At 46.4% G+C, this 20,730-nt stretch overlaps 1 protein-coding gene across 1 annotated transcript; it reads right to left on the minus strand.

Moving 5' to 3' along the window:
* Positions 1-19,208: 19,208 nt before the first annotated feature.
* LOC138796463 (vomeronasal type-2 receptor 26-like) lies at positions 19,209-20,457 on the minus strand. The gene is made up of 2 exons (XM_069976068.1): positions 20,418-20,457; positions 19,209-20,095 (listed from the first exon to the last, which is right to left on the minus strand). The coding sequence occupies exons 1-2, from the start codon at positions 20,455-20,457 to the stop codon at positions 19,209-19,211; spliced, it is 927 nt and encodes a 308-aa protein (XP_069832169.1).
* Positions 20,458-20,730: the final 273 nt, after the last annotated feature.

A 20,730-nucleotide genomic window follows, 5' to 3' on the forward strand; every position in this document is an offset into this window, starting at 1 on the left:
TCTCAAAATCCCTCCTGAGGCGGAGGAATGGAATAGCTTGGAGAAATTCTTTTTGTCCCTGGGTACTATATATGCTCAACCAGATCACATGGCATTGGCAGAGAATAATCTACTCTCTGCGTCAGGGTAAGTGACCAGCAGAGGAATATTGTTCTGAATTTAGAAAATTTTGTGTGGTGACTGGTTGGTGTGAACCAGCCTTGAAGGCTTTCTTTAAGTAAGGATTGGCAGAGGGCATTAAGGATGCCTGGGTAGGTCACCCAGATCCTCCAACCCTTAAAGAGACCATGGCTTTGGCCATTAGTATTGACCGCAGACTATGTGACAGAAAAAGGGCGAAAGCAAACTCTGACCTCTTCAAAACTTCCACTTCTTTTCCTGCTGAAAAAGCTTTCCTCCCTGTTGTCTCAGAGGAGGAACCTATGCAGATGGGAGTATTGAACATCAGGACAAGACGAGAATTTCGGAGACATAATTGCCTGTGCTTTTACTGCGGGAACAGTGGTCACTACATCAGCCATTGCCCTTTACGTCCCAGGCGCTTAGAACATCATCAGCGTCCAGATGACTACCAGGAAGGTCATCTGGGCGCACAGGTAACAATTGGTGAAATTGGCATCCTCTGATAAACCTGCCATACCTGTGCCTGATGCTAATGTTAATTGTGGTGATGATAAATCTGCCTGTAACTCATCTGTCTGTAACCCAGAGTCTTCCGCTGATTAGTGGGAGACCGATAGTGACATTGATAGTGACACTGAAACTTGTGTGGTCAGAGGTCATTTTCCTCCTACTCCTGATTTATATAGTGAGGGTCCAGTGGCCCCTCATAAAAGGGGGGGTACTGTCATGAATGTGCCTGGGATGAACTCCGTGCGCCCCTCAGCTCGTGCTGTGCGGCTGAGGTGGCGCTGATATTCAGTGTTTTGTATGTCTTGTGCAGTAACCTGAACCCTGTCTGAACACTGGCCTATTTCTATCATGATGTTCAGCCCCACCCATCTGCTGTGTGCTCTGGCTATTTAGGAGTTAACTGCTGCCAGTTCTGATCCGCAGGTGATTCTGTTTGGAACCAGGAGCCTTGTCCAATATGGGCTGGGAGTTTCTCCTTATTCCCTATAAGTGTTTGGCTGAGGCTCATTCTGGTGCCGGTTATTGAGCTTGTCTCAGCCTGCTTCTGCCTCTGTTTAGTTCTCTGTTTATTCTGACTATTTTGCCTTGTATTCTGACTATCCCTGCTTGCTGCTTGCCCCTGACCATATTGCCTGTTTATTGACCTTGCTTTTTGGATTGTGTTTTTGTACTGCGCTGCCCGATTGTTGTGACCCGGACTGTCGACCATTCTTTATTGTGTTTTGTCTGTCTGTCTTGTCTTTTTGTCCCACCAAGCCAGTACAGGGACCGCCGCCCAGTTGCTGCCCTAGGGTTTACCTAGGGGGGCAAGTAGGTAGAGTCAGTGGGCGGGGCTGAGCTTAGGGTTCACTGTCTCTGTGTGTCTGGTGTCACCGGTTCCTGACAATTATACTGGGACTAAGATATCATCTCCATATATCAGCTTGCTTATAGGTAGCCCTGCTTTGCTTCAATCCTATATGACTCTTGAACATCCACATATACTTTTGTATGCAGGAGACATTAGACATCATTAATGGATCCTTATCTGGTCAAAATGGGGAAAACTAAAAATAAGGGGGTAAAGTCCACGAAACTGACAACAACACCCTCAGTTCCTCCTTTGGATGACACGGCATCTAATCCCAGCCTTCCTGATAAACCGGGTCCTCCACCCTTCCAATGTATACAGGATGGAGAGACTGTTCTCCAGGAAACATCAATAGATTACAGGCATCTGGCGGGGGCCGTGGCTCGCCATCTTGCCCCTGACATACAAGAGACGCTAGCGAACACTGTTGCCCGCTCGTTCCAGCAATTGCAGCAAAAAGTGGCCCAACACGATGAACGCATAGATGATTTAGACCAAAGACTACCCTCCCTGGAGAATGATGTGGATTCTTCCTTTGCAGGGCTCCGAGAATTGCAACGTGAAAATGGAAAGTTGTGGGGTCGAGTGGAGGACTTGGAGAATCGATCGAGGTGCAATAACTTGCGCATAGTGGGCATCCCGGAGGCGATACCGCAAAAGGATTTGCGCCAATTATGCGAGTCTGATTTACCTGAGCTCAGTGGCGTAGCTATAGGGGTCGCAGCAGTCGCCATGGCGACCGGGCCCCTAGCTACAGGGGGCCCACTGGCCCCCATCACCACTTCCTGTCACTCTGCAGTACTTCCGAATCAGCTGTGATCATGTCAGCTGGTTGGGAAGAACTGCTGCTCAATTCTCCTGTTCAGGCTCGGACCGGTGTGGGCCCCTCCCCCTTCCTCCTCCAGGCCGCTGCTGCAGACTCCTGTCACCTGGTCACTTACTGCTTCTATAGTGTGAGCTGGAGTTTCATCTTATTGTATAGAGGCAGGGAGAGACCAGGTGTGTGAGCAGGGAGTGTGCAGCATGTGGTGCAGGGAGAGACCAGGTGTGTGAGCAGGGAGTGTGCAGCATGTGGTGCAGGGAGAGACCAGGTGTGTGAGCAGGGAGTGTGCAGCATGTGGTGCAGGGAGTGTGCAGCATGTGGTGTAGGGAGAGACCAGGTGTGTGAGCAGGGAGTGTGCAGCATGTGGTGCAGGGAGTGTGCAGCATGTGGTGCAGGGATGCCATCAGGGAAATATTGCTGTTACTGCTGTCAGGGGCCTAGGGACCTGCTGCTGCCTCACATACTGATATGTGGCTAAAAGAACGGCTCCTTGCAAAACAGCCGAGGCCGTTCTGTGTATGGAACTAAAATCATGGCCCCTCCCCCCCTGCACTCTCTGTGGACTCTCTGCAGCAGCTCTGGGCACTGCTGTCCTCCTGCCAGCCACCCAGGGGGCTCCCCCACCCTGGGTATAAGACACAGGCAGCAGCCCCCTTCTCTCTCCTCCTGCTATGGTGTTAGCCTCCTGCTGCTGTGTATACACTGGTATACAGCTCTGCAGTCGGTGCAGTATAGGAGGGGAGTGCCTGCAGGCGGTAAGGTCCAGACTAGGAGCAGAGAAAATGGAGCTGGATGGAGACTTTACAAATGGACCCCCAGCTTCAAGTAAGTGTGCGTATTTGTGTCTCTGTCACCTGTGTGTGTTTGTGCATGTCATGTGTTTATCTGTGAGTGTGTGAGTACTATAGATGTGAACATATTATACTTAGATGTAATCTGCATGTGTTTTTAGCTGTGTTATGTTTGTGTATATATGTCGTGCAGCGTCTTTGGGTCCCCCGCTGAACGCTTCTGCTACCACTTGCAAGACGGAGTCATCTCTGCAGTGACCGCCTGCTTAGCCGACCACTGACTGAAGTGCGGCATTAATGTGGCCAGTGATTGGCTGAGTAGGCGGTCACTGCTGAGATGAGTCCGTCTTGCAAGTGGCAGCAGGAGTGGGGACTGGGACCTCGAGAATGCTACAGGAGGACCTGGGGAGAGCGCAAGGAAGTAGTAGGCAACTCTTTACTATGTTCTATATAAGGGCAGCAATATATTAAAATCTTTTGAGGGGCGGAGTACCCCTTTTTTATTTTCTTATACTGAGTGGGCACTGTTTAGAGCAGAGATGGGGAACCTTCGTCCCTCCAGCTACATCCCATCATGCCTGGACAGCCAAAGCTTTCCCTGGTATAGAGGAATAGGGCCCCTCTATTGTTTGAGGTACTATATGGGGCCAATATCTGGGAACTATCTATAGTAAGGTGTTACATATGGGGATTCAACTACTGTGTGGGGAACTATTATGGGGGTAATTACTGTGTGGAGACCCTTTAAGTTTAAAGGAAACCTGTCAGCCCGGCTAAGGTGGCAAAGCTGGTAGCTCCTGGTGTCCTGCTGGTAGCTCATGATCGGAGTTGTAGTTTTGCAGTCTCTGTTTCTCCATGTTGCAGAACTACAATCCCCATCATACCCTGCTGGCAGTTAATGATGGGAGTTGTAGTTTTCAAGCTCAAAAATTGTGAAGCAATGATTAGGGAATGACACAAATTATAGCGGACAGTGGCACATTACATGGGAGGTAGGCAGTGGCACAGTGCATGAGGGGGCCAGTGACAATTGATTAGGACACGGTGGCACATCAGGGGGCGTCACCTTAGAGTAAATTAATGCGTCTGATCAGGTGGGATTGGGGGGGGGGGGGGCCAATCTAAAATTTCGCACCAGGGCCCATCAGCCTTTAGCTACGCCCCTGCCTGAGCTGCTGCGCATCCCTAGGCTTTGTAAGGTGGAGAGAGCACACCGCATAGGCCCTGATCTCTGCTCAGCGGAAGACATGGACAAAAACCAGACCCCTACTAATCTCCGTCCACGCCAAGTAATTGTGCGTTATTTGGATTATACGGACAAAACTGCGATTTTGAGAGCGTTTAAGCAACAAAACCAACCTGTACTATACAAGGGACATAAGCTGTTGATTTTTGCTGACTATTCTGCAGAGGTCTCGAGAAAGAGGAAACTGTTCTCCCCCCTGTGCTCAATCCTCCACAAAAAACAGATGAAGTTTGCCTTGATGTATCCGGCGACACTGAAGGTTTTTCACCCCGATGGGATTACAATGACTTTTCAGGACCCTCAGGTTGCTGCGGAAACCCAGGGATTTAACCCCTCCCCCTCCACAGCTGAACCCAATGACTCTCCCAGGCCAAAAGTCAAAAATCAACGCATATCGTCTTGGGGCCAGCAGGATTTGGGTCGGGGAACAGGCCCACCATCATCGCCTCTGGCGCCAAAGGAGCAGCGCCGTAGAGGCCTGAGGAGAGCTAGGTCAACAGTTGATCTTTCTACAGGGAAGGAGGAGGGATGACTAAACATAGAAATTGCAAACCTCCTTATACCCAACGGGGACTGCACTACTTTACTATCCTACTAAAAGGGGAGGGGGGACACATGTGATATGTCTTGTGTCAACAGTTACATTTCTTTCATTGTTTGTCATATATTGCTTAATCTGATTTTATCCTTGCAGTTTATCAAATCACTTTCAGAGGGGTGAAGAGCGTTTCCTATATTTGTTTAGTTTGAGAAGGTTAGCGTAATGCCAGGAAACTGGCTGTTCTGGAGTTACCTCCACAGGCCCAGTTCGGGTTCTTCGCCGGGCATGGTGGAAAAAAGGAAGTCACTTATGCGATGTTATGTTTTAGTTTTTTTGTTCACCACAGTTTCATGTTGCAGGGGGGCAGGGGGGGGGGGGGGGAATTTCCACAGATGCAGGACCTTTTCTTCTACACAATTTAATTTTTAATTGTTTTTATGCGGGTTACGACTTGGAATGTAAAAGGCTTACGTTTGCCGCAAAAGCGTCTGATGGTACTTAGGCACTTAAAACGTCTTAAATCTGATATTGCTTTATTGCAGGAAACTGACCTGGAGGAAGCGGACTTTATCCGTATGCAGAGACTTTGGGTTGGCAAGGTGGTGGGATCTCCGGCAGTCCGGGGTAAAGCAGGTACCCTAATTCTCATACACAGACGTCTCACTTAACTTGTTACCAACGTCCAACATGACACTGAAGGGAGGGTGGTGAGCCTTGTCCTCAAGGGAACCCCTCATCCAATTAGCATTTATAGTGTATATGTCCCAAATACGGGACAGCAGGCCTTTTTAGACTCCCTGAGAGACACCTTGCTAAATGATACGATCCCCATGAAAATAGTGGGGGGAGACCTTAGAAGATAGACGCTCTGAGGCCCCCGACTAAAATGGGCACTAGTGGGAGGGTCACCCCTTTACCTGCATTTCTGTTGGCCTCAGAACTAATGGACATATGGAGACATAGAAACCCTGAAGGCAGGGAATATACATACTTCTCATCGGTACACCAATCTTGGTCCCGTATTGACTATATGTTTCTGTCGAAACCCCTCCTATCCCACATCACGAATGTAGACATAGGTGACCTACTGATCTCAGACCACTCTCCAGTGCTTGTGGACATACGTCCAGCCCATATCAGGGGCACTGATTTCCTTTGGCGCTTTCCAACTCAGCTGGCAACGGATGACTCCTTTCTGGAGCTGTTGAGGGGCTGGTGGCTTGAGTATCAGGCCAACAACTCAGAACATGCGCAAAATCCGCAGCTATATTGGAGCGCGGCGAAGGCGGTGTTGAGGGGACAAATAATCTCTTACATGGCTAAAAAGAAAAAAGAGATAGCGACCCAACTAGAACTCAAGGGGACAGTCCTGCGTACGGCCTATACTAATACTAACTTCCAATCCTCTCCCTCAGACACCACCAGACAACTATGGCAGACCGTGAAGAGGGAATATGAATACTGGTTGGGGACAAGGGAATCACTGTATCTATCCCGCCGGGAAGCGAGGTTATTTCGCTATGGCAATAAGTCAGGCAAGCTTTTGGCCAATTTGGTCAAGGGTAAGCAACCCTTATCCACTATAACACACTTGCGTAACCCCTCGGGATCCCTAATCTCCCAACCAGCTCAAATTAACAATTTATTGAGGGATTTTTATGCTCAGTTATACTCTGGAGGGACGGGAGGAAGAGATCCAGATCTTTTTCCTTGGGATGAAGTAAGCTTACCCAGTTTAACACCAGAGGATAGAGAAATGTTGAACGCCCCCTTCACTGAAGGGGAAGTCACAGCGGCCATTAAGAAAATACCAAACAACAAGGCCCCTGGCCCAGATGGATATACAGGGAAATTCTTTAAGGCACTCCTCGACCAAATTACACCTAGCCTTACAACACTATATAACAGCTATTTAGCGGGTGAGAGGATTCCAGGGGAAGTTAACACAGCATACATCAAGGTGTTACTGAAACCGGGGAAGGATCCTACGTGTCCGGCAGCATACCGCCCGATCTCCCTGATCAATGTTGACTTAAAGCTAGTGTCCAAATTGTTGGCGGACAGACTTGCTACTCTTTTGCCGCGCCTAATCACCCCGTCCCAGGTCGGTTTTGTTCAGGGAAGATCGGCGGTTGCTAACATATGGAAAGTGCTGGCGGTGTTAGATAATGTACGTACTAAACCGGCCTCCCACCCCTCCCCAGCCCTCCTCACACTTGATGCCGAGAAAGCGTTTGATAATATGGGCTGGGGATGGCTGGGAATGGAACTTGATCGGATGGGCATCACGGGGACATTTAAGACATTCTTGGGGGGTTTATACTCTGAACCTCAGGCCAGGATACATACTTCAGGCTTTCTGTCTACACCATTTCCTCTACAGAGGGGCACACGTCAGGGATGCCCTTTGTCGCCCTTGCTGTTCAATATATCATTGGAGCCTTTTCTCCGGTGGGTAGAGAATAGTAAGGTCCAAGGCATCAGAGTGGGTCAAGTGACTACTAAATTGACGGCATTTGCTCATGACCTGATGTTGTTCCTGGCCTCTCCAGTGGATGACTTGCCGATCTTTTACACTATGCTAAATCAATTTGGCAGTTACTCGGGGTTTAAGGTGAATTTGTACGGCTTACCCCAATCACTTTCCAGGTATCTTTCTCTATGGTGTCACCCAGAATTCCCTCAGGGGAGGAACAATCCGATGTTCCAAAAGTGGAGAGACGCTGGGATCATTTCCATAGAACAGTTGTTTCATCACCAGGAGGGTAGACTTCTCACTTTCCCGGAGTTATGTGGGAGGTTCTCGTTGCCTCCATCTCAGTTTTTGGCCTACTCTCAGTTGATGGGGTTTTTGACCTCACGGCTAAAAAATCTAGCACCTTTAACCAAATTAACTGAGATGGACGCAATGATTACTGTCCCGCCTTCGAACCCATCTCTGTCATACTTATACCATAAACTAGGGGACAGATCTAGTGATTCATTAAGTGCTAACATGTTCAATAAATGGGCCACAATATTTGATGATATTGATCTGCCCCAAAAAATCTTATCGGGCTGGGCTATCGTACGGTGGGCTGTACCCAACGAGAGGTGGTGAGAATCACAGTATAGACTCATGCATAGAACCATCTATGGTTTTAATATTCCTCCTCATCCCTTGGCCCCAGACAGACTTCTGGCCTGTCCTAAGTGCCACCAGTCGACAACGGACCTAACTCATGGCATATGGTCTTGCCCCCACACCTATAACTTTTGGTCCCAACTGGTTACGTTAATACAGACCAAATGGAAGCTGAAGCTCCCTATATCGCCACAGCTTCTTCTTTTCCATTCGGCTCTGGAAGCTATGCATATTCCATTGGCCCTCCATGCATTGCTATTGGTGGCCAAACGGTGTATACTGAGAGCATGGCTTCAGCCAGTCATGCCTTCCATAGCAGAAGTCCTTTTGCAGATGAAACACTTTCTGTTTATGGATAGGGTGGAATGTGAAACCCTTAAGGAAAAGAGCACGGTAACATTTTTTAAGAAATGCAGACGCTTTGTCGAGCTCTTTTATACAGATATGGAAATTAAGGATCTGATGAAGGTGTTTAGGGGGACCAAATGGTACCTGACTTCTGATATTGCTGGGACATTAGGTCGCTTAAAAGTTTAATAGTCTGATACCCGATTCTGTGCAACAAGTACCGCAATGCATTTGTGTTCTTCTTTTTGTTTTAGGTACCTGCATCTGTGGAAGGGGAGGGAAGGGGGTGTTTGGGGGGGAGGGGTTAGTTTGTTTTCATAAGAATTATGGTTGGAGCATATGATTATAGTGCCTTCTGCCTTGTGCCTTACATTTTGTAAGCTAGATTCAGTGTTCTTATTCACCACCACACTGACGGTTATGGGACATTTATAAGTGATACATGTGATTCTCTCCCTTACGGACACAAAATGTGATGTGTCCTCTTCTTGTGGTGTAATTTATTACATGTGAAAAACCAATAAAACAGTTTGAAAAAAAAAAAAAAAAAACAGCAAATATTTGCCGTAAAATGGCGACCATCCACTTAATTTCAACATTGTGTGAACAGATCCTTTCTGTCCACTAATGGTTGAGGTTGCAATATGAGGACCACAATACTGACTGAAATATATACTGTGTGTGAACCCGGCCTTAGGGTAGCATCACACGTACCGTATCGCTGCGTTTTTATCGCTGCGTGTTTAGTGCGATTTTTACATGCGAGTTTTGATGTTCTAATGAAAATCAAAACTTGCATGTAAAAATCGCACCAAAAATGCAGCGATAATAACGCAGCGATACGATACGTGTGAAGGCACCCTAAGAGTGAAAAGTTCAAATCTGTATTTTCTTTGCAGAGATTCCAATTCTAACCTTATGTATTTTTTACCACACCAATTACTGTTACCGATCCACCAATGCTGGTGATTGTCAGTGCTGGACCTTTGGGGGTCCAGTGACAGTTACACTAAGCTCTCAGCTACACTAAACTGTCAGCTATCAGCTGACAGTTTAGTTGCAGCTTCCGGCCGGTCACTGTTTGTGTAAACAGCGAACATCTAAAGCAGGTCAGTTATAGTACGTCCTGGTGCTGAAACTAACCTCCTACAAGGACGTATTATAACTGGCTGGTGAAGCTAGGGGTTAAAAGCCACAGCTTAAACAAAATGGTGGTGGTATTTTATTCCAACAAGACCAAGACCACCAAACATTATGCTGAGGAAATTGAGCCTTTTAGGGTATTTTGTTGTGGTCACACCTTATGGTCATGTCTGGTTATACACACATGTTGGTGTGAATAGTGTTCTAGGAGAGCTGACCAAATTTGTCTTTTTTTTGTGTTTCAGATGGGGGGAGTGGCTGCCTCTACTTGCCTCTGTCATGCACTCCGCCCATCCCGCCCAGGTGGTTTAATTACTTTTGGCGGTATAAGATGGATCTTGCATGCGCAGAGCAAAGGCTTATTACGTGCCATGGAGAGGCCATAGTCCATTTATGAAGGATACATCTAAATGACATTGTCTCTGGCTCCACTTCTGATTGGCATCAATATGGCCTCTTGTGGGTTCAGATAACAAACCCTGAGATGCCACCCTAGGGCTGCCAGGAAACATGGACATGACCATAGGTTGTGTCCATGTTTTCCTGGCAGCCCTAGAGCAGCTTCCAATTTCTGCAGCCACCAGTGATCAAATGCCAAGCGTTCCAGTTGCCAAACTCGAACACTTTTTTCAGATCATCTCAACACTAGTAAAGAGAGCAGGCTACAGGTCTACTGTATGTCTGACTAAATACTTGTAAGAGATAATATATATAGGTGCAGCTCACGGTTACAGTCACTAATTGGGTCGAGGTGTGCCTAAAAATGCCCTTACCTAGACATGGGCTAAAAGAATAAATGTGGAGAAAATAGTAGTATTTAGTCCTCCAGACCACAACAAGTCCCAACCTTTGGATATATCAGTTTTAATTGATAAAGATACCATAAACTTAATAATATAGGCTATAAACACATTAAAAGGTCAATAAAAAGATGATTGGTTTGTGCAACAGATATGTATAGAGATAAAAATGAGAGTACATATACAAAAAATGAGAGTACATATACAAAAAGGGAGAGGATTTAAAATTATCAGTGTGATACCGCTAGGTATTTGGCCTACGTTGTATTAAGAGATAGTTCAAATGTATCAAGCGTTAGTTCGATAGGTGTCAATTATGGCCACAGATGGGAAATGGAATAAGAAAGTCACAGTTGTAGGACTTATAGTCCCACTATTTGGTATATGTCTCACCGCTCCCGATATTCTGGTGTAGCGGGATACCTGATATTTGTCTCACCGCTCCCGATATTCTGGTGTAGCGGGATACCCAGTCTCTGGCAAATCAGTTCGCATAAATCAGTTTGCTTGTATTGTAGCGATACAATGTATACGGAATGGCGTCTGTGACGCCGCTCACCCGTCCAAGTAGGTAGCTGCTGTCGTGGCTCTCTCCCTCCTGCGGAGGCTCTTTGGTGCGGTCCCTGGACCTGACCTGGAGAGGCTCTTGCAGTATGACCTCGTGGTATCGGCGTCCGCGCGCTGATCTGTATCACGGCTTTAGTCTGTGTTCCGGCCTCGTTCTCACTCTCACCTCGGATGTCTCCGTCTAGGGTGAGATGCTGATGGAGATAGTGAGTGGTTTGCCGTAAACTTGTCTAATATCCTGTATTCCTCCAGCTGAAGACATGCTGGGACTTTTGGGACTCCAAAAGTCCCAGCATGTCTTCAGCTGGAGGAATACAGGATATTAGACAAGTTTACGGCAAACCACTCACTATCTCCATCAGCATCTCACCCTAGACGGAGACATCCGAGGTGAGAGTGAGAACGAGGCCGGAACACAGACTAAAGCCGTGATACAGATCAGCGCGCGGACGCCGATACCACGAGGTCATACTGCAAGAGCCTCTCCAGGTCAGGTCCAGGGACCGCACCAAAGAGCCTCCGCAGGAGGGAGAGAGCCACGACAGCAGCTACCTACTTGGACGGGTGAGCGGCGTCACAGACGCCATTCCGTATACATTGTATCGCTACAATACAAGCAAACTGATTTATGCGAACTGATTTGCCAGAGACTGGGTATCCCGCTACACCAGAATATCGGGAGCGGTGAGACAAATATCAGGTATCCCGCTACACCAGAATATCGGGAGCGGTGAGACATATACCAAATAGTGGGACTATAAGTCCTACAACTGTGACTTTCTTATTCCATTTCCCATCTGTGGCCATAATTGACACCTATCGAACTAACGCTTGATACATTTGAACTATCTCTTAATACAACGTTGGCCAAATACCTAGCGGTATCACACTGATAATTTTAAATCCTCTCCCTTTTTGTATATGTACTCTCATTTTTTGTATATGTACTCTCATTTTTATCTCTATACATATCTGTTGCACAAACCAATCATCTTTTTATTGACCTTTTAATGTGTTTATAGCCTATATTATTAAGTTTATGGTATCTTTATCAATTAAAACTGATATATCCTGACTAAATACTTGTTGGCCATCTGGGACCATACCCACTGTAGGTTGATGTGAAAATGGAAAAAATTGGCAACAATAAACTAAGACTTCAAACAATAAACTCCTTGGTTCATTACAAAAAAATCTATCTACAGTATCTATCTATCTATCTATCTATCTATCTATCTATCTATCTATCTATCTATCTATCTATCTCCTATCTATCTATCTATCTATCTATCTATCTATCTATCTCCTATCTATCTATCTATCTATCTATCTATCTATCTATCTATCTATCTATCTATCCATCTCCTATCTATCTATCTATCTCCTATCTATCTATCTATCTCCTATCTATCTATCTATCTATCTATCTATCTATCTATCTATCTATCTCCTATCTATCTATCTATCTATCTATCTATCTCCTATCTATCTATCTATCTATCTATCTATCTATCTATCTATCTATCTATCTATCTATCTATCTCCTATCTATCTATCTATCTATCTCCTATCTATCTATCTCCTATCTATCTATCTATCTCCTATCTATCTCTCTCCTATCTATCTATCTATCTATCTATCTATCTATCTCCTATCTATCTATCTATCTATCTATCCACATAGCGGCTGCTACGGGGCCCCGCCGCATCAGGGGGCCCGTGACGCGGGTCCCGTGCTCCTCCTGACCCGGCGACTCCTTTCCCCAACCATAGGGAAAAGGAGTCACTGGGCCAGGAGGAGCACGGGACCGACCGACAGCGCTCCTGTCAGTCCCCCGTCTGATGCGCGGCTGCCGGGGGTGTCGCGTCCTATCCCCGGCAGCGCGCGTATCATAGAGCTCTCTGTGTACCGGAAGTCGCGGCCGCAGCACAAGCCCACAGAGAGCTCTATGATACGCTCGCTGTCGGGGATAGGATGCGACACCCCCGGCAGCCGCGCATCAGACGGGGGACTGACAGGAAAAAGGCTCGACGGGGGAGCGCGTTGTAAGGTGAGTTTTTTGTTTTTTTTTTAAACCTGCTTTCCGGGGGGGGGGGGGGGGGGAGGAGAGAGAAGGGGGCATCTATAAGGGGGATGGGGAGAAGAGGGCATCTATAAGGAAGGGGGGGAGAGGGGGACATCTATAAGGAAGGGGGGGAGAGGGAGACATCTATAAGGGGGGAGAGGGGGACATCTATAAGGAAGGGGGGAGAGGGGGATATTTATAAGGGAGGGAGAAGGGGGCATCTATAAGGGAGGGGGGAGAGAGGGCCATCTATAAGGAAGGGGGAGAGGGAGACATCTATAAGGAAGGGGGAGAGAGGGGGACATCTATAAGGAAGGGGGGAGAGGGGGACATCTATAAGGGAGGGGGGAGAGGGGGACATCTATAAGGGAGGGGGGAGAGGGGGACATCTATAAGGAAGGGGGGAGAGGGGGACATCTATATGGAAGGGGGGAGAAGAGGGCATCTATAAGGAAGGGGGGGAGAGGAGGGCATCTATAAGGAAGGGGGGAGAGGGGACATCTATAAAGGGAGGGAGAAGGGGGCATCTATAAGGGAGGGGGGAGAGAGGGACATCTATAAGGAAGGGGGGAGAGGGAGACATCTATAAGGGAGGGGGAGAGGGGGACATCTATAAGGAAGGGGGGAGAGGGGGACATCTATAAGGGAGGGAGAAGGGGGACATCTATAAGGGAGGGGGGAGAGTGGGACATCTATAAGGAAGGGGGGAGAGGGGGGCATCTATAAGGAAGGGGGGAGAGGGGGACATCTATAAGGGAGGGAGAAGGGGGCATCTATAAGGAAGGGGGGAGAGGGGGACATCTATAAGGGAGGGAGAAGGGGGCATCTATAAGGGAGGGGGGGGAGGGCCATCTATAAGGAAGGGGGGAGAGGAGGACATCTATAAGGAAGGGGGGGAGAGGGGGACATCTATAAGGAAGGGGGGAGAGGGACATCTATAAGGGGGGGGGCAACATAGGGGGAGAGGGGGCCATCTATAAGGGGACAACATAGAGGAGAGGAGCACAACATAGGGGAGAGGGATATTATAAAGGGACAACATTGGGGGAGAGGGAAACATCTATAAAGGGACAATATAGGGGGAGAGGGGGCCATCTATAAGAGGACAACATAGGAGGGGCCATCTATAGGGGGGGGCAACATAGGGGACCATCTATTAGGGGACAACATGGGGGGCATCTATAAGGGGGACAGCATGGGTGGCTTCTATAAGGGGGGCAACATAAGGGGGCTATTTATAAGGAGGGGCGACAGAGAGGAGGGCCATATAATAAAATGGGATCACATAGAGTCAGTCTTCCCAATAAATGAGGGTGTAAATGGGCCAATGCAGATGTGCAGTATAGAGAGATGAGGATGGTGCCAGTGTGAGGAGACTAATATGTTTTTCTGGCAGATTCTGTGGATTTGTGGCTCGGAGAAGGAGATGGAGAAGAAAATGAAAAGGGAAGTACTCCGATCAGAGAAGACGTCCCCTGTAAGTCACCTGATATAACTGTACTGTAATTTATATGGTGTACAGGACCTGTGTAGAGCTGAGTGTGTTGATGGCGTAGTGGTCGATCGAGAGGGGGCGGGCAGGGGGGGGGGGGCCCAATCAAAAGCTTGCTATGGGGCCCAGCCATTTCTAGTTACGCCCCTGCATCTATCTATCTATTTAGCTGTCTATCGCCCTCTCTCTCCTATCTACTATCTATCTCCTTTCTATCTCCCATCCATCCATCCATTCATCCATCCAGAAAATATACGTGCAGCATTCCAGGTAAATACAGGGTGGTTCCAGCGATGTACACCGTGGACAGTTGTGTAGAAATCCAGATAATAACAAAATCACTGCGGAACTCCAATATGGTGATCAAACTAAGTGATTTATTTCTCTCACATATGCGCATAGCATATGTGGGAGTGTGGTGTGGTAGTACAGTATGCCACTGATGCAGTGGTGCGACCGGTCACTTGCCAGATGGTGAAGTGTGACTCCACTACAGTAGTGGTTGGTCGGGGATAGCTCACCCAGATGTTAGATTGTCGTGATGTCAGTGCCGGTTGGGCACACAGGTATAGTGGAACACCTGCTTTTATTTTTTGGTAGGCTGGCTATACCCTTTTTCCCTATGGTCAGTAACCTGCCGGGTTGTTTGGGGGTCCCTTGGGCGCTTATCACGGTGGTCCGGAGTGGAGTTATGGCCCACCAGGACTATTGGTACCGCCACCCACAGAAAGGGGAGATGACCCAAAGAAGGTGCATCGGCTATGTGGGTGCTTCACAAATATCCCCTGAGTCCAGTTAGAATAAATAAACTGTTCTTTAGTGCTGGAAGGCTTAATACGGTGATATTCAGTAGCATCTTGATTCTACAATATACTTTAATCTTTAGTGACACAACCTGTGCTGAGAGCTTAAAGAGAGGTAAAGTCGTGCTGACTGAGATGCGTGCTGAGAGTTAGAAGAGGTTTAGAGAAGCAGAGAGGATGTTGAGAGAGTCCCAACCCAATGTAGTACTTTGCTCTGCCAGAACTTTAGAAGGAGAATACATAGAATACTTGAGAGTAAAGAGAATACTTGTGCCTTTGTTTTGACTCTTTGGTCTTTGCACCACCTTTTGCCCACCAGTGTCGAGCGACCCGTCCTAGAGGGTGAGAAAAGCCCCAGACTTTGTTGTCTGGGTTGAGCAGAGTGGCCAAAGTTCTCTGATGACACCCATGCTGCATTATAAAGTACATAGGCTTCTAGCAACTTTGCTCTATCCGGATCAGTTCCTCTTCCTTCAGGATACTGCCCTGCACTGTTAGACTTATTCTCGGCGTGGGTTGGGGTGATCCCTGACTTGTCCTCTCTAAGTGTGCGTTCAGCACTGCATAGTGTATAAAAGGGCTGCTTTCAAGAAGCAAGTGCAAAGGTGTCTCATTTGCGTCCGTTCTCTACAGAGACCAACAAAAACCCTCCACAGGGGACCGGGCATAGGCCAGGGCCCTACTTGGCTACAACAGGGACTATTCTTGCTTGCGTCCTTCCTCTACCAAAGCCAGAGTAAGACCCACTAAAGGTGTGGCTACAATTCTCTCCCCATGTGACTTCCTTCTACAGCATTTGGAACGTGTTCTGTGAGTGGGTGAGAAGAGAGTGCAAGAGAAATAGAGATAGGCAGAAAACAGAAAGAGCTCTCATTGGTACACAGGTCCTAAAAACAATAACCCTTTGGTTACCTACAGCTGTGCAATACTTAGGCACACAATATACATACTAGCGACATCTAGTGGCAAAACTTTGGTACTACTTCATTACCAGTTCCACTTTGAAGTACAGACTTGGGGGGGGGGGGGTGTACAGACAAGAAACACTTGTGGTGGGACACCACAGGAAATATAAATCATTTTATTTGATCACCATATTGTAGTGCTGCTGTGATTTCGCTATTATTAACTACTAATATTAACTAATGTATATGAAGAAGTTACATGGACTTGTTAGGTGTTATGCGGTGTTGGAGATAAAAAGGATGGTGGCTAGGAATAACAAAATGCTGTGTAAAATAATAAACAGATTCATTTTTCCAACAGACAACACATTTTGAGGGGAAACCCTTTTTTTACCTTTTTTTATCAGTTCCATATATTATATGGTGTCACAACGGCCCTGCAGTTCCCGACACAAACATTGGTGGCAGCAGAGGGGCCTGGGAATGGTTGTTAACAAGTTAAGTTCAAAACCAAGAGCAATAGTAAAAATAGTAAAAAATATTTAACACATACAGTTTAAAAATATAAAACTGATTAAAACATTTATTAATATTTCATATTGTAATTAGGGAAGAGCAAATTTACAGTACTAGCGAAGCAAAGCACTTTACTAGGCTCAGCAATCAACTTCTCCCACGAGAAACTTCTGGACTGCATCCAGCTTTTCCAGGCACTCGGAGTAGAGCAGCACGAAACGGAGTTCAAAGGCATCCGGCTGACAAGCTGATCGCCGAGTCTAGCAAAGACCTCTGCTAGGACTGTAAATTTGCTGATCCCTTGTTGTAATGGCATTGGCTACATAGTAAGTCTAAAGGGGAACTATCAGTAGATTAGACAAATCTAACCTGTTGATAGCTCCCTAGTGTGCACAGGGCGCTGAGGATGAAGTCTCTTTCCTTCATCCTTGGCACTGTTCCCGCGCTTTTGCTGGAAAAATACTGTGACCGGTAAGGCTGTTAAGAGCACCCCCTCGCGTGGCAATCGGCCCCCACCAAGCCCAGTAGCGGATTATAATAGGTACTTTTCGGGTGGTAGCCCAGGTTGTTGAGCTCCTGGGGGGCCCATGGCCACCAAAACAGACTTATACTTGAAGTGGTGTATTGTCCCTCGCTACAATTCTGCCATCATTTGCAAATAATTGCTCCTTTTCTTTTTTCCTCAATTTTGCATAAATCAGGGAATCATGACATTATCTATCCTGTACTATGAACACAACATTAGTGCTGCCATAGTTACAGTGAGATGGAGGGGCCCAGGCTTGGTGAACAGCCCGGGGCCTATGGTGAAGTTAATCCGCAGCCCTGCCCCGCCCCCAGTGCTCCTAATGACATATTTTGTAGCATGCCAGAATGTTGTATTTCCAGATGTATTTTACGTATGCTGTACTTTGCGCTAGTGATATATTGTGTATAAATTTATCTTATGATATGTCAGAGTTACTTTATTAGTGTACTCTACACATACTTTACTTATAATATGCATACTTAGTCTTTTCCATTTAGGCCTATATATAACTTATAAAAGTTCTGTGAAGAACCAAAACATTGCCTTCAATATAATTTTGTCTGGAGATTGCAAATACCATCAATGATTACATTTTTCTATCTGGTCGGAGTACACATATTATTACATGCAAAAAAAAAATAAAAAAAATTCTATGTTCACTTTATTTTTTCTGAGTACCGTGGTTTTCCTGGATTGTAAAACTGCACCCTGACTGCTACTTTTGAGCACTATCCTATACTTCCTTGGACAGCTAAGAGGGTGTATTATGGTTTTGTGTTATATATCCTATAGTTAGGGTATAAAGGGCTTAAAAAGGAGCAAATGTAACCTGCTGATAGCTCCTTATTGCGCATGGGTCTCCAAGGAGGAAGGTCCCCATGCTGTTTGCAGTGTAATTCTCGGTCTGGAGCACTGTAAGGAGCACTTCCCTGCCCCCAAAGCGCCGAAACGGCTGCTTCTAATGATAGTCAATGGAGCAGGCGGGCAGGCCATTCTGGGGGAGGAGAGTGCTCTTAACAGTGTTCCGGACCCAGGATTACACTGCTAACAGCAAGGGAACGGTGCTTAGGAAGAAGGTAAGAGACATCCCTTCGTCCTCGGCGCCCAGTGCTCAATAAGGGGCTACCAGTAGTTTGGTTAGTGAAACCTACTGATAGTTCCCCTTTAAATCCATAGCCATTGTCTCCAATGTCTACATTACTTCAAAAAAAGCTTGAAGTGTCCTGGAGAATGTCCTGGAAAACTTGATGGAAAAATATATTGCTTATGGTAGGGGAACAACTAGTACTTTTACGAAACAATGGCAATCCTGGGAGATAAGTTAGTACCATGTACCATCGGACATTTGACACATAACTGAAATATATTACATATTTTCTCTGACACTCTTTTTACTGTAACAATGCCTGCAAACTGTTAGACGGTTGTTTTCTTTTTTCTTTTTTGTTGTTATGTTAACTCTGAGGTTGTTTCCATTATGAAGCTTAAATGATGCTCTTGATACCGACTCATTCACAGGGACTACTGCTAACAAGAACTTTTTACCCTACCACTTTATACCAACTTTGAAGAAATTTACCTGAAAAATCCTTAAATAAAATCTTTTGAAACATTATTTCCGACTGAAATCCAGGTACGTCATGTACCCGGCTCTTCCAGCTGCAATGTCATGTAGTCGGTTGAATGATTGGCCACTCACCTAATGACTGACTGAGCATCCAATCCCTCAGATAGGCCATGACATGTCACCTGGAAGAGCCGGGTACATGACATATCCAGATTCCAGCTAGAAAATTACATCTGTCAGCTGTCGGCAGGTCCCCGGGTAGGCGGAATACAAGCACAGGGAGGGGTACGTTTACTTTCTTAATTGTTTTCCGGCACAGCCCATTCCCATTCCGGTACAGCCACAGCACATTCTATTGAGGTTTTTGTCAGACTTTAACTTCAGAACACGAGATAAGACCCAAACATGCGAATCCCCCCAGTTATTCAGTTCACTATTATATTTAACTTTTATTTCTAATTCTTCCTAGTTATTTCTTTTAACATTTGTACCAGGCTTTATTATTATTATAAAACATTTAGGTAAGAATATACATCCTAATAACCCAGCAGTAGAGCCTAGTATAGCGAATATCTCCATAGCCACCATGTATTTCCCTCTGGTGCTCAGATAGGCCGGGATCATGGCGATCCAGACACTGCAGAACACCAGCATGCTGAAGGTGATGTACTTGGCCTCATTATAACTGTCCGGTAATGTCCTCACCATGAAAGCCAGAACAAAGCTCAAAGCTGCCAGAAACCCCATATAACCCAACATGGAGTAGAACCAGATATCTGACCCTTCATTACACTGAATGAGAATCTGATCCATATAGGACGTCATGTCAAACTCCTGATATGGAGGAGAAACGGACATCCAAGAAACACAGATGAGAACTTGGAGTGAGGAGCAAATCCCCAGCACATAAGTAGATGTCTTCACGCCTATCAGCTTCCTCCAGGTGCTTCCAGGTTTGGTGGCTTTGAAGGCAATGCAGACTGTGAGAGTTTTGGAGAGAACAGAAGATACAGAGATAGAGAAGAATATCCCAAATATAGTCTGTCTTAGCATGCAGGTTATATCCACAGGACGGCCGAGGAACAAGAAGATACAGAGGAAGCTCAGCAAGATGGAGACCAGGAGGGTAAAGCTTGCAGTGCGGTTATTGGCCCTCACAATGGGAGAGTCCCAATGATAGATGAAGATTCCCAGTATAATAATGGTTACAGCAGATAAGAATAAAGAGGTGATTATAAAAATGATGACAATATCCTCCTCATAGGATAGAAATGTATATGTTTTAGGGATACAAGTTACTTTCCTCTCATCAGGCCATCCATCATCAGGACATCTATGGCAGATCTCACTGTCTGTGGGGAAGAGAACAATAAGGTATTATAAGACAATTCAAATTAAAAGGAATCTGTCAACACCTGGACTGGACCGGAGGTGCAGACAGTGTAGTATAGGTGTCTGGCCCCTTGTGTGCATGGTACCTGTCTTAAATGCGTCCGTGCAGTAGATTTTATACAGTAAAAGAGGAGTAGTGGCTTGGCTTTTGTGCCGCACTTCAGTATGCCTCATCACTACTTCCTCCCCCTTCTTTTTTACTGCTGGCCAGCCTTCTGATCCCTGCTGGCATCATCTTAGTACATGCATGCACTGTTGCAGCCAAGGGCTCCATGCGCTAACCTGCCAGTTCATGCCTGCGTTTCTTATCTCTTGCCCGCATGCTCCTGAAAACGTCTAGGGCCAGAACGGCGCAAGATTGTGATAGCATGGAGCAGGATGCCGGCCAGGGGTAAATATGCAGCAAAAAGAGGGAGGAAGAATTGGTGGTAAAGCGTGCCGAAGTGCAGCACAAACGCGAAGCCACCGCTCCTCTTTGACTTGGTTACAGTGGATTGGGCAATACTGTATAAAATCTACTGCACGGGCGCATTTAAGACAGGTACCATATACACATTCATATCTACAATACAGCAAAAATTTACAAAAAGACAGA

The sequence above is a fragment of the Dendropsophus ebraccatus genome, chromosome 7 (assembly GCF_027789765.1).
Source record: "Dendropsophus ebraccatus isolate aDenEbr1 chromosome 7, aDenEbr1.pat, whole genome shotgun sequence".
Classification (NCBI taxonomy): domain Eukaryota; kingdom Metazoa; phylum Chordata; class Amphibia; order Anura; family Hylidae; genus Dendropsophus; species Dendropsophus ebraccatus.

Coding starts and splice junctions, on each gene's coding strand:
- LOC138796463 (XM_069976068.1), bottom strand. CDS start 20,457: ATGCGGGCAAGAGATAAGAAACGCAGGCATGAACTGGCAG. Junction 20,096..20,417: donor ACGCAGGCATGAACTGGCAG/GTTAGCGCATGG, acceptor TCTTCCCCACAG/ACAGTGAGATCTGCCATAGA.